General features: G+C 41.8%; 1 protein-coding gene across 1 annotated transcript in view; it reads right to left on the reverse strand.

Moving 5' to 3' along the window:
• The window catches only part of LOC139155599 (proton-coupled zinc antiporter SLC30A2-like), a 35791-nt gene extending 22301 nt beyond the window's left edge, over positions 1 to 13490 (reverse strand). The window contains exons 1-2 of the mRNA XM_070730799.1: positions 13432 to 13490; positions 1058 to 1272 (exon numbers count right to left, since the gene is read on the reverse strand). Of these exons, the coding sequence (XP_070586900.1) occupies positions 1058 to 1272; positions 13432 to 13490 (274 nt within the window). The remainder of the gene's footprint in view (positions 1 to 1057; positions 1273 to 13431) is intronic.
• Positions 13491 to 14951: the final 1461 nt, after the last annotated feature.

Genomic DNA, 14951 nt, shown 5'->3' on the forward strand with positions numbered 1-14951 from the left:
CCTAGGTCCAAAATGGGGCATGAGGGGGCACAGCCCACTTTCACTCCCATGAGGCTTCAAGGAGGCTTCCTAGGCCCGTTTTCACTTCTCAGGAGGCTTCAGAGAAGTGTCCTAGGCCCAAAACGGAGTGCGGGGTATGTGTGTGAAGGATGCATCCCCCTCCCGCAGCCTGTCTTTGCTTCCAGGAGGTTGCCGGAAGACCAAGTGTTGCCACTGTCCCTGGCCATGCCCACCACAACCACACCAGTGTCAGGTTTCTACCGATATGGATGACGACGCTGCACCGGTAATAAAACTGGAGCTACGCACGCAGCTTCGGGTCTCTGGTGTGCACCCAGTGAGACTGTGCTTCTGTGAATGCACAGAGAACAAAATATTGTGAAGAGATGCACACGCACATGAGATTTGCGTGGTTTTTTTGCTTCTATGCATGCGCGGAAGCAAAAAAATTGCTGAAATCTCACATGCACACGTCCCCCCTGTGAGATTTTGCTTCCTGCGCATGCGCAGAATGTGTTTGTGACGCACACACACACACGCCAGAGACTCAAAGCTGCATGCGCAGTGCACCGATAGCTGTGGTAGTGGCCTGTTATGTATTAAATAAGACAGTGTTTCGCAACCTTGGCAACTTGAAGATATCTGGACTTCAACTCCCAGAGTTCCCCAGCCAGCGAATGCTGGCTAGGGAATTCTGGGAGTTGAAGTCCAGATATCTTCAAGTTGCCAAGGTTGGAAAACACTGCAATAACAGACCAGGTGTGCTGTAACCAAAGTCTTGTTTATTTTAGACTTGGCTGTAACCTTCCTAACTGTCAACTGTCAAACTGGACCAGCCAGCTGACCATCGGGCATGCATCCACGCAAGAACCCGGAAGTTCAGTTTTTCCGGAGCACGGCACTTACTGCCGAAAAAGTTAACCATCACTGCTCTAGCTTCACCCAGGTCATCTCCACCAACAATTTGTATCCCTTTGCCCTAAATGCCAACCACCAGCTTGCCTCCAAGAGTGGCCTCCAAGGACCTCGCAGAGCCTTCCAAACATTGGCCACCTACCTGCAATTTCCCCCGTCATGAAGACCAAGCAGATGGCGGAGGCAAGATAAAGTTTCCGCCGAGCTCTCTTTTGCTCAGTGTTGTGGCCATTGCTGGATGCCCAGCTGGAGTGACAGTGGAGGTTTCCTTTGAGGTCCAGCTCGAGAGAAGAGAGGCCAGGTACGAAGCCAACCACTGAACCATGGAAGTCCTTTTCTGAGACTCCTAAATAGGACCTGCATTGGAAAGAATACAATTTTACGAAGAGAGTCTCTCCACTCCCACCGTATAAATGGATACACCTGCTGGGATGTCAACCGTTTGGGACCCAAGCATCACATGACGGGACGAGCTTCCCATTCTTGCTCCAGTTCCTGCCAACCTAGCAGTTCAAAAGCATGTAAATAGTTAGGACTCTGTTGATAAATGTTGCGTTGACAATATATTGGCTGCAAGTGCTGCATGCTGCCACAAGAGGGAGCTAGAGTTTATAGCTTATTTCTCCTCTCTGTTTCTCTTTTTCTGGCTATTCACTGTTAATGGCTACTCACTGTTAGGTTTGCTCTGCAATCTCTCTTTACTGTAGTTATGTGTATCAGCTAAAATGTGTTTAGACTTGATATCTGATTATGACAAAGACAACTGGTAAGAAAGACTATGTACTTGGTAATACAGTGGTGCCTCTACTTAAGAACTTAATTTGTTCAACAACCAGGTTCTTAAGTAGAAAAGTTTGTAAGAAGAAGCCATTTTTCCCATAGGAATCAATGTAAAAGCAAATAATGTGTGCAAACCCATTAGGAATGAAATAAAAGCTCGGAATTTGGGTGGGAGGAGGAAGAAGAAGAAGAGGAGGACAGTCGCTGCCCAGAGCGAAGGGAGTGTTTCTTTTCTCTGGGCGCTGGCAGAGGTTTATTCCATCCAAGCGCCCAGAGAAAGGAAAATGCTTCGTTTGCTCTGGGCTGCCAAAGCCTCCTTAAGCGCCACCGAAAGGCTCCTCTGGCAGCCCAGAAAAGCCCAAGATGGCTGGGATGAAAGGGGGAATGGCAGGAAACTGGCCGGGCCTTCATGCCGCTCTCAAATTTTCTGGGCAATTTTTCTGGGCTCGGGTTTTTAAGTAGAAAATGGTTCTTAAAAAGAGGCAAAAAAAAAAAACTTGAACACCTGGTTCTTATCTAGAAAAATTCTTAAGTGGGGGTGTTCTTAGGTAGAGGTATCACTGCATCTGGATTGTTATTCTGACATATTATATGCATGACTTTAGACTGTTTATAGGACTATGTTATTTCTCAAAATAAACATTAATTCAAGTTAGTATATCTGTGTATATCACAACTAATCTCAATCTAAAACTTTCTGTGTGCACAACCTTGGTAAACAAGGATTACTCTGCTCACAAATGCAAGCTGATAAACCACTTCGGTGGGAATGGTCACAGCATTCCATGCACTTCAGCATAAAATCATGCTGCCTGAAACATCTTGAGACAATGCTGGATCTCTCTGCTAAAAACCAGAGATGTGGACCCACCACTAGACTCAGACACAACTGGACAAGGGAAGCCTTTACCTTTGTCAATTGCAAAAGGCCGCTTTACTGGGATCGGCAAACATAATTCGCTGCTACATCACTTAATCTTAGGTGCTTGGGAAGCGCCTGACTGGTGATGAAATACGAAATCCAGCATAGTGATCTCGTTTGCTGTGTTGTATTGACATAATAATAATAATAATAATAATAATAATAATAATAATAATAATAATAATAGTTTATTAGATTTGTATGCCGCCCCTCTCCGAAGAGACTCGGGGGGGCTCACAACAAACAATATGGTACAAATCCAATAATTAAAAACTAAATTTAAGAAACCCACTATTATTAAAAACGATCAACGCTACCCAATCATAACCACACATAAATCTTACTAGCCAAAGGGGATATAACAATTTCCCTATGCCTGACGACATAGATAGGACTTAAGAGTCTTGCGGAAGGTGAGGAGGGTGGGGGCAGTTCGAATCTCCTTAGGGAGTTGATTCCAGGGGGTTGGGGCCAACACAGAGAAGGCTCTTCCCTTGGGCTCCACCAAAGAACATTGTTTCGTCGACAGGAATCCTGGCCGCTGGGATTCGTGCGGCAGAAGGCGGTCCCGTAGGTATTCTGGTCCAATGCATGTGCACACAAACCACCCTCCCTGCAGGGTTTTTTTCATTGCTCTACTTGCTCAGAATGTTTCTTTCCAGCCCTAACCAGGTTCTAACAATATTCCCAGCTCTTACCGGCTTGCAAGCTCTTTCATTGTTACTCTCGCCAAATAAGGTTTTTTTAAAGTCCTAACCAGGGGATAAAATAATGTGCTGAAACTGACCAGACTAAGGGCGCTAGCCAGATGAATGCCTGGTAAGCAGATTCTTTTCCGTATTTTCCTCCCTAAAAACTAAGATGCGTCTTATGCTCCGAAAAATATGGTACGCAGTGCAAAGGGTTTGCCATAATTGTTATATAATATAACTATGGTGGGGAAGACACGCGTTTGCGATGAATCCCCAGTGCTGTTGCAAAGAATTTCTTTCTTTTATTGGATTTGTATAGAAACATAGAAGAGTGACGGCAGAAAAAAGACCTCATGATCCATCTAGTCTGCCCTTATATTATTTCCTGTATTTTATCTTTGGATGGATCTATGTTTATCCCGGGCATGTTTAAATTCAGTTACTGTGGATTTATCTACCACGTCTGCTGGACGTTTGTTCCAAGGATCTACTACTCTTTCAGTAAAATAATATTTTCTCATGTTGCTTTTGATCTTTCCCATAACTAACTTCAGATTGTGTCCCCTTGTTCTTGTGTTCACTTTCCTATTAAAAACACTTCCCTCCTGGACCTTATTTAACCCTTTAACATATTTAAATGTTTCGATCATGTCCCCCCTTTTCCTTCTGTCCTCCAGACTATACAGATTGAGTTCATGAAGTCTTCCCTGATACGTTTTATGCTTAAGACCTTCCACCATTCTTGTAGCCCGTCTTTGGACCCGTTCAATTTTGTCAATATCTTTTTGTAGGTGAGGTCTCCAGAACTGAACACAGTCTTCCAAATGGGGTCTCACCAGCGCTCTATATAGCGTCTATATGCCATCCCGCTCCGAGGACTCAGGGCCGCTTGCAACATATAAAAACATCTATCTATCTATCTATCTATCTATCTATCTATCTATCTATCTATCTATCTATCTATCTATCTATCTATCTATGCCGCCCTTCTCCTTAGACTCAGGGCGGCTCACAACATGTTAGCAATAGCACTTTTGAACAGAGCCAGCCTATGGCCCCCACAATCCGGATCCTCATTTGACCCACCTCGGAAGGATGGAAGGCTGAGTCAACCTTGAGCTGGTGATGAGATTTGAACCGCTGACCTACAGATCTACAGTCAGCTTCAGTGGCCTGCAGTACAGCACTCTACCTGCTGCGCCACCCCAGCTCATTCATCCCTAAGCAGCCACAGAAGATGGGTAATGTCGGAACGGACAGGATACCTAGTATTTTTTGGCAGAATATCTTTTCCCCCCTAATCTCTGTATAAAAGGAACATCTGAGAAGCATATGACCAAGAATCTCCACCTCTCCTGAGCCGCAGGGATAGAGTCTTTTCATCAATGGTATCCTTTTATACTTGCCGTACAGGACAGCCAATGGAAGCGCATGGCACCGTGCGTGTGAAAATGTTTTTGCGTGGTTTGCTGATTTGCCTTGATCCGTGACGAACAGAATTTGTCTTGGAGAATTAATGGAACAAGACCTTGCGGAAAGAAGGTCAGCAATTTATGGACGCTATACACGTTCTTGCTTCGACTTTTGTCAATCCTGTCTCTAGGCACATCTGGAGAATTGATCTAATGAATTCGGATTGAACTATTTCTTTTATATGTATATTGAAACAAATGCAAAAATATTAAACGAAAAGAAAACATATCAAAACAAAACCATTAAAACACAATACAATTAACCCCACTATACATTACAAACTTACAGAAGGTGGTTATGTAGCCAACCATTATTTTCATAATTTACATTTCAGACCATCCGAAAAGAAGAAAATACATCTATCTATGCTTCTCTGTCCGACAGCAATAGCAGCAAATAGTTATGTTGAATTTGTTAATCACAATATGTCAGTTATTTCACTATAAGTTTATTTGTTTATATTATCTCATCTGATTTTTAGCCACTTATAAAGGTTATCCCATATGGTAAAGAAGTCTCTCTCTTGTTTGTTTTGTAATTCATATGTAAGTCTGGACATTTCATGTTACCTGATGGGAGATTATTGTCCTTCAGAGAGGGTCCGCAACTTGGGCGTCCTCCTCGATCCACAGCTCACATTAGAGAACCATCTTTCAGCTGTGGCGAGGGGGGCGTTTGCCCAGGTTCGCCTGGTGCACCAGTTGCAGCCCTATCTGGACCGGGACTCACTGCTCACAGTCACTCATGCCCTCATCACCTCGAGGCTCGACTACTGTAATGCTCTCTACATGGGGCTACCTTTGAAAAGTGTTCGGAAACTTCAGATCGTGCAGAATGCAGCTGCGAGAACAATCATGGGCTTTCCCAAATATGCCCATGTTACACCAACACTCCGCAGTCTGCATTGGTTGCCGATCAGTTTCCGGTCACAATTCAAAATGTTGGTTATGACCTATAAAGCCCTACATGGCACCAGACCAGATTATCTCAGGGACCGCCTTCTGCTGCACGAATCCCACCGACCAGTGAGGTCCCACAGAGCGGATCTTCTCCGGGTCCTGTCAACTAAACAATGTTGTTTGGCGGGACCCAGGGGAAGAGCCTTCTCTGTGGCGGCCCCGGCCCTCTGGAACCAACTCCCCCCAGAGATTAGAATTGCCCCCACCCTCCTCGCCTTTTGTAAGCTTCTTAAAACCCACCTCTGCCACCAGGCATGGGGGAACTGGGATATCTTTTCCCCCTAGGCCTTTACAATTTTATGCATGGTATGTTTGTATGTATGTTTGGTTTTATAATAAGGGGTTTTTAGTTGTTTTAGTATTGGATTGTTACATGCTGTTTTTATTATTGTTGTTAGCATAAATAAATAAATAAATGAATGAATGAATGAATGAATGAATGAATGAATAAATAAATAAATAAATAAGAATGATAAAATAGTATTTCAGCTTGGTGTATTGTCCTCTGATGATTCCTAATAAATAAGTCTCTGGTCTTAATTCTATATCACATTGTGCCATTCTCTTTAACCAGGTCTTAATTTTTATCCAATAATTTCATGCCCATGGGCACGCCCACCATAAATGATAATATATTCCATATTCCTTTTTACATTTCCAACGCAGGAGGTCTATGTTGGGATAAGGTTTTGTGAGTCTAGCGGGAGCGAAGTGCCATCGGTAAAACATCTTACATGGATTTTCCTTATAAGGAACTGATTGTGTTAATGTATAATTTTCTTTCCACAATTTGTGCCAGTCGTCTAGATGTATTGAATAACCAAAATTTTTCATCCATACTGGATGAAAGCATACTGTACTTTCTTCTAGGTTTTCAACTGGATTGAACTATTTCTAATGGTGTAAAACAGTGTTTCCCAACCTTGGCAACTGGAAGATATTTGGACTTCAACTCCCAGAATTCCCCAGCCAGCGAATGCTATCACACATGAGTGAGTGCTCTTTATCATTTCTTTCTCCACAGTAACTGAATTTAAACATGCCTGGGATAAACATATATCCATCCTAAGATAAAATACAAAAAATAGTATAAGGGCAGACTCGATGGGCCATGAGGTCTTTTTCTGCCATCAGTCTTCTATGTTTCTATGTTTCTATGTATGTATGTATGTATGTATGTATGTATGTATGTATCTATCTATTTATCTATCTATCTATCTCTATGTATCTATGTATCTATGTATCTATGTATCTATGTATCTATGTATCTATGTATCTATCTATCTATCTATCTATCTATCTATCTAAATCATCTCTCTCTCTCTCTCTCTCTATCCATCCATCTCTATCTAAATCATCTATCTATCTATCTATCTATCTATCTATCTATCTATCTATCTATCTATCAATCTAGCTAGCTATCCATCCATCCATCTCTATCTAAATCATCTATCTATTTATCTATCTATCTATCTATCTATCTATCTATCTATCTATCTATCTAAATCATCTCTCTCTCTATCTATCTATCCATCCATCCATATCTATCTAAATCTATCTAAATCTATCTATCTATCTATCTATCTATCTATCTATCTAAATCATCTCTCTCTCTCTTTCTTTCTCTCTCTCTCTCTATCTAAATCATCTATCTATCTTTCTTTCCTTCTATCTAAATCATCTCTCTCTCTCTTTCTCTCTCTCTCTCATCTAAATCATCTATCTATCTATCTATCTATCTATTTTTCTATCTATCTATCTATCTATCTATCTATCTATCTATCTTTCTATCTAAATCATCTCTCTCTCTCTCTCTCTCTAAATCATCTATCTACTTTCTATCTAAATCATCTCTCTCTCTCTCTAAATCATCTATCTATCTATCTATCTATCTATCTATCATCTATCTATCTATCTTTCTATCTAAATCATCTCTCTCTCTCTCTCTAAATCATCTATCTATCTATCTATCATCTATCTATCTATCTATCTTTCTATCTTTCTATCTATCTATCTTTCTATCTATCTTTCTATCTATCTATCTATCTATCTATCTATCATCTATCTATCTCTCTATCTATCTATCTATCTATCTTTCTATCTAAATCATCTCTCTCTCTCTCTCTAAATCATCTATCTATCTATCTATCTATCTATCTATCTATCTATCTATCTATCTATCTATCTATCTATCTTTCTATCTATCTTTCTATCTATCTATCTATCTATCTATCTATCTATCTATCTTTCTATCTATCTTTCTATCTATCTATCTATCATCTATCTATCTCTCTATCTATCTATCTATCTTTCTATCTAAATCATCTCTCTCTCTCTCTCTAAATCATCTATCTATCTATCTATCTATCTATCTATCTATCTATCTATCTATCTATCTATCTATTTATCTATCCATCTATCTTTTGTCTACAAATCTACATTCTATCTATTTATATCCATCCATCCATCCTTCATCCTATCTACCTATCTACCTAGATAGAGCTGGGGGAGGGTAAAAATGCCCTCCCCCATCCTCCATGGAAGCCCAAAGCGCCCTCCCTGAGCCTCTGAGTGAACCAAAAATCAGGTGGCTGGCACACACATGCATGTTGGAGCTGAACTAGGGCAACAGCTCACGTGCCAGCAGATATGGCTTCACGTGACACCTGCGGCACCTGTGCCATAGGTTCGCCATCACAGGCTTATATCCTGTCACGGTACCTGTAACATCATTAAACAAAACATCTGCCTATCCCTTAGGAAAGACTGTGCAACCGTCCATTATAAAGATAGGACCACTAGTAATAAGTACCTTAGGTGCAACCTGAAAACATCTGGAGCACTGCTTGGAACACGACTGGAATTGTCGAAAGCACGATTGGTCAATTGCAAAAGGTAGCTTTACTTGGATGAGCTTACATCCTGGAACAATGCACTTACTTACTTACTTACTTACTTACTTACTTACTTACTTACTTACTTACTTACTTGATTTGTATGCCGCCCCTCTCCGGAGACTCGGGGCAGCTAACAGCAATAATAAAACAATGTACAATAATAATCCAATAAATACTAAAAATGATTAAAAACCCATTAATATAAAAAACCAAACATACATACAGACATACATAAAATTGTAAAGGCCTAGGGGGAAAGAGCATCTCAATTCCCCCATGCCTGGCGGAAGAGGGGGGTTTTAAGTAGCTTACGAAAGGCAAGGAGGGTGGGGGCAAATCTAATCTCTGGGGGGAGTTGGTTCCAGAGGGCCGGGGCCGCCACAGAGAAGGCTCTTCCCCTGGGTCCCGCAAGCGGCATTGTTTAGTTGACGGGACCCGGAGAAGACCCACTCTGTGGGACCTAACCGGTCGCTGGGATTCGTGCAGCAGAAGGCGGTCCCTGAGATAATCTTGTCCGGTGCCATGAAGGGCTTTATAGGTCATAACCAACATTTTGAATTGTGACCGGAAACTGATCGGCAACCAATGCAGACTGCGGACTGTTGGTGTGACATGGGCATATTTGGAGAAGCCCATGATTGCTCTCGCAGCTGTATTCTGCACGATCTGAAGTTTCCGAACACTTTTCAAAGGTAGCCCCATGTAGAGAGCATTACAGTAGTCGAGTTTCGAGGTGATGAGGGCATGAGTGACTGTGAGCAGTGAGTCCCGGTCCAAATAGGGCCGCAACTGGTGCACCTAACACCGTCAAACACAACATCTGCCTATCCCAGGTCCAAGGGAAGGACTCGGTAGGTGGATGAAAAATGCCAAATACAATCTAAACATTGGGCAGTGTTGCAAACGGTAATTAAGAATAGACCAGAGAGACTGAGGCCAAAATGAAGAAGAGAGCGAATAGAGAAGATTCACTAGCACAAGGGTAGCCACCACCCACTGTAAACATCGTTCCGAATGAACTTAAAAGACCTCCAAGTTCTTTGCAAGAGATCATGACTTTCTCACGGGCACATCTGGCAGGAATCTTTTTCTTTTCTTTTCTTTTTGAGACTAGGCTGGGCTTGTGGCACCCTTACCCTTAGTGAATACAAAGCAAGCAGAAATTCAACAGGTGAAGCCCTCCCAAATACAGTGGTACCGCTACTTAAGAACTTAATTCGATTACTGCAACGCTCTCTACATGGGGCTACCTCTGAAAAGTGTTCGGAAACTTCAGATCGTACGGAATGCGGCCGTGAGAGCCATTGTGGGGCTCACTAGATTCGCCCACGTTTCTGCAACACTCCGTGGCCTACATTGGCTGCCGATCAGTTTCCGGTCACAATTCAAAGTGTTGGTAATGACCTTTAAAGCCCTACATGGCATTGGACCAGAATACCTCCAGAACCGCCTTCTACCGCACGAATCCCAGCGGCCGATAAGGTCCCACAGAGTTGGCCTTCTCCAGGTCCCGTCGACCAAACAATGTCGTTTGGCGGGCCCCAGGGGAAGAGCCTTCTCTGTGGTGGCCCCGGCCCTCTGGAATCAACTCCCCCCAGAGATTAGAACAGCCCCCACCCTCCTTGTCTTTCGCAAATTAATTAAGGCCCACCTATATCACCAGGCATGGGGGAACTAAGACATCCTCCCCCAGGCTTTTATATTTTTTGTTTGGTATGTATGTGCTGTATGGTTCTAATTGCTGGGGTTTTATATATGTTTTTTAATATTGGATTTGTTTTACTGCTATATTGTTTTATTATTGTTGTGAGCCGCCCCGAGTCTTCGGAGAGGGGCGGCATACAAGTCCAATAAATTATTATTATTATTATTAATTATTATTAATTCGTTCTGTGACCAGGTTCTTAAGGAGAAAAGTTTGTAAGTAGAAGCAATTTTTCCCATAGGAATCAGTGTAAAAGCAAATAATGCGTGCAAACCCATTAGGAAAGAAAAAAAAACCTCGGAATTTGGATGGGAGGAGGAGGAGGAAGAAGAGGAGGAGGACAGTCGCTGCCGAAGGAAGAAGGTGAGGGGAATAAAAAAAATCCAAAACTTTAAAAGCTTAAAAAAAAAAGAGGGAGTCTGAGGCGGCAAGGAGGAGAACACACCTCCCGTACTCCCGGCCCAAGGCTGCCTCCCATTCACTGCGCCAGAGAGAGAAACCCAGGCCAGGCGGGCAACAGGGGGAGCATCCCCGAAAGGCTCCTCTGGCAGCCCAGAAAAGCCCGGGATTAAAGGGGGAATGGCAGGAAACTGGCCGGGCCTTCGTGCCGCTCTCAAATGTGTTCAGTTCTGGAGACCTCACCTACAAAAAGATATTGACAAAATTGAACGGGTCCAAAGACGGGCTACAAGAATGGTGGAAGGTCTTAAGCATAAAACGTATCAGGAAAGACTGAATGAACTCAATCTGTATAGTCTGGAGGACAGAAGGAAAAGGGGGGACATGATCGAAACATTTAAATATATTAAAGGGTTAAATAAGGTCCAGGAGGGAAGTGTTTTTAATAGGAAAGTGAACACAAGAACAAGGGGACACAATCTGAAGTTAGTTGGGGGAAAGATCAAAAGCAACATGAGAAAATATTATTTTACTGAAAGAGTAGTAGATCCTTGGAACAAACTTCCAGCAGACGTGGTAGATAAATCCACAGTAACTGAATTTAAACATGCCTGGGATAAACATATATCCATCCTAAGATAAAATACAGAAAATAGTATAAGGGCAGACTAGATGGACCATGAGGTCTTTTTCTGCCGTCAGACTTCTATGTTTCTATGTTTCTATTTCCTGGGAATTTTTTCCAGGCTCGGGTTCTTAAGTAGAAAATGGTTTTTAAGTAGAGGCAAAAAAATCTTGAACACCTGGTTCTTTTCTAGAAAAGTTCTTAAGTAGAGGTGTTCTTAAGTAGAGGCATCACTGTAGTTGCTACACACGGGTTCCTATATGAACAATGGGGGTGGCAATAAGAGAGAAAGCAGCCCTTTTATTATTTGCCAACACTGATACTTTCTCTTTTTTTGTAAGGAACAGAAGGAGGAGATATTTGAACACTATTATGAGAACATAAAGTTGAAATGGAACAACTCCAAACATTGGGGACTCCTTATTCCAAACTCTGCTATTTTTTTTTAAAATCAGCATTGGCTAATAATACTTATGCTAACAATACTAAAAATAATAAAAGTAATAATACTAATACTAATAATACTAAAAGTAATACTGAAATTAATATTAATACTAATGCTACAAGTAATGATACTAATATTAATAACACTAATAATACTAAAAGTAATAATACTAAAATACTGATGCTAATACTAATAATACAAAAAGTAATACTGAAAATAATATTAATACTAATACTACAAGTAATGATACTAATATTAATAATACTAATAATACTAAAAGTAATAATACTAAAAGTAATACTGATACTAATACTAATACTAATAATACTAAAAGTAATAATACTAAAAGTAATACTGATACTAATACTAATACTAATAATATTAAAAGTAATGATACTAATATTAATACTAATAATACTAAAAGTAATAATACTAAAAGTAATACTGATACTAATACTAATACTAATAATACTAAAAGTAATAATACTAAAAGTAATACTGATACTAATACTAATACTAATAATACTAAAAGTAATGATACTAATATTAATAATACTAATAATACTAAAAGTAATAATACTAAAAGTAATACTGATACTAATACTAATACTAATAATACTAAAAGTAACAATACTAAAAGTAATACTGACTCTAATACTAATACTAATAATACTAAAAGTAATGATGCTAATATTAATACTAATAATACTAAAAGTAATAATACTAAAAGTAATACTGATACTAATACTAATACTAATAATACTAAAAGTAATAATACTAAAAGTAATACTGATACTAATACTAATACTAATAATACTAAAAGTAATGATACTAATATTAATAATACTAATAATACTAAAAGTAATAATACTAAAAGTAATACTGATACTAATACTAATACTAATAATACTAAAAGTAATAATACTAAAAGTAATACTGATACTAATACTAATACTAATAATACTAAAAGTAATGATACTAATATTAATACTAATAATACTAAAAGTAATGATACTAATATTAATACTAATAATACTAATACTAATAATACTAATAATGTGACTGAGAATCCTTTGATTCATGTGATTGGAGGCACGGGGAGGCGGAGAACAGGACCCTTCCTAAGGAAATAAGAAGTCAGCTGAAGATGGAGATCCCTCGGGGCATTTGCCCACCCACCTGAGCAGCCGAGCCTTCCTTCGGATCAACTGGAGAATTTACTTCCGAGGAAGCCTGGCCTTATGGGAGGCCGCTTTGTGAGGCTGGGGCGCCAGGGGCGGGAGGCTCGGCCACGAGATGGAACCATGGGTAGGGGTAGGGTGGCGGAATTGGAAATCCGGGCAGAGGCGATTGGAAGGGAAATGAGGCAAGGAAAGGGGGGAAACGAAAAGAAAAAAGAAGGAAAGGAAAGGAAAAAGGAGAAAGGAAAGAAGGGAAGGAAAAAAGGAAAGGAAAAAAGAAAAAAGGATAGAAGGAAAGGAAAGGAAGAAAGGAAAGGAAAGGGAGGAAAGGAGGAAAGAAAAGGAAAAAAAGAAGGAAAGAAGGAAAGAAAAGGAGGAAAGGCAAGGGGAAAAAAATAGGGAAGGGAAGGGAAGGGAGGACCCTTTCCCACGACTCACATGCTTTGCGCCCCGTTGAGCAGGTGGCTCTTTTCCACCCCGCCGCGCTTGCAATCCATCCTCCGTTCAACAGGTGCGTCCTTCCCGGGCCGCGGCTCTTCTCCCTTCTCGCGAAAGGCACGCGTGGCCCTCAGCTCCGCCGCCGCCTCTTATCACGGCTGGGCGAGCACCAGCCCGGGTGAAAAAAAACGTCGCGGATCCGTGCGCAAAAGGCCCGCGAGGTGCTGGAGAGGGGAGCGCGCCCGCTGCGCTCCGCCCGCAAAAGTTTGCCAAAGTTTGAGCGAGCACGCCCCTCGCTGCCCCCGACCTTCGGCCCCGCCGCGCCCTGGGAGAGGCAGCCTCAAGAGGACCCGGCCGCAGGTCCCCCCCCCCCCGCCCCAGACCCCCCAAAGACAGAAAGGAAAGCCTCGGTTCTTCTGGACGCAGCTGCAAGTCAGCCGCTCCGTCTCGGGTGCCGGTAGAGACGGAGGTGGCGCGGCTAGTTGCGCCCACCTGGGCACAGGGAGCTGGGCGATGGGAGACCAGGTTGCCGGGCCATGGGGATCTGCAATCTTGGGGAAAACCAGTTAAGCCCTGGTTTAAGTAAAACCGTGTTTTGGGTAACGTGGGAAGCGGTTTCAGTTGGGCACCTTCCAGCTGCGAGTTGGACAATCCTGGCGGCGCGGTTTCTGCTGGTTTTGAGCCGAAAGACCCTCCTAAAAAACTACACCGGAGTCCCAAAAATGGGGCTCCGACTCCCTTTCCGAAAGCCGCTGCCACCAACGCGACGGACTCCGAATTATCCTTTTTTTTTTTTTTGCACACGCGTCTGTTTAAAAAATAATAAAATTGCGCAAAGGCGAACTCTTTGGCGAGGCATCTTCGCCTCCCCCGCCCTTTAAACCGATTTCTTCCGTCCCGCTGAAGTCACCCGGGGGATCTGTTTGCTTCCACGTCTGTCTCGGGGCTTTTGCAATCCCAGCGTTGTGGTTTGCGTGACGTGGGTCTGATAAAACGCATTAGTCCCATCTGATGAAACGCAGAGTCCAATCCTGCCGGCGCCCTGGTTGGTTTCAGGAAATGGTGGTGGATAGAGAAATGAAGAGAAAAATTTTACCTAAGTGGTATCATACACTTGCACAACTTTTATTTATTTATTTTGTTCAATACACAATACATATTGAAGAGAATAGACATGTAGTATTATATATAAAGAAAAAGATAGAAGAAAAGATATAAAAATAGAGAAGATATATGAAAGGAAGAAAAGATATATGATATATGAGATAAGGAGAGACAATTGGACAGGGGACGAAAGGCACACTAGTGCACTAGTTCTATCATATCTGAAGACCTAAAATGGTCACCTAACATCAAAAACATCATCAAAAAAGCACAACAAAGAATGTTCTTTCTGCGCCAGCTCAGGAAGCTCTAACTGCCCAAGGAGCTGCTGATACAGTTCTACAGAGGAATCATCTGCACCTCTATAACTGTCTGGTTTGGTGCTGCAACCCAACAGGATCAACATAGACTTCAGA

The sequence above is a fragment of the Erythrolamprus reginae genome, unplaced genomic scaffold, assembly GCF_031021105.1.
Source record: "Erythrolamprus reginae isolate rEryReg1 unplaced genomic scaffold, rEryReg1.hap1 H_31, whole genome shotgun sequence".
Taxonomy (NCBI): Eukaryota; Metazoa; Chordata; class Lepidosauria; order Squamata; family Dipsadidae; genus Erythrolamprus; species Erythrolamprus reginae.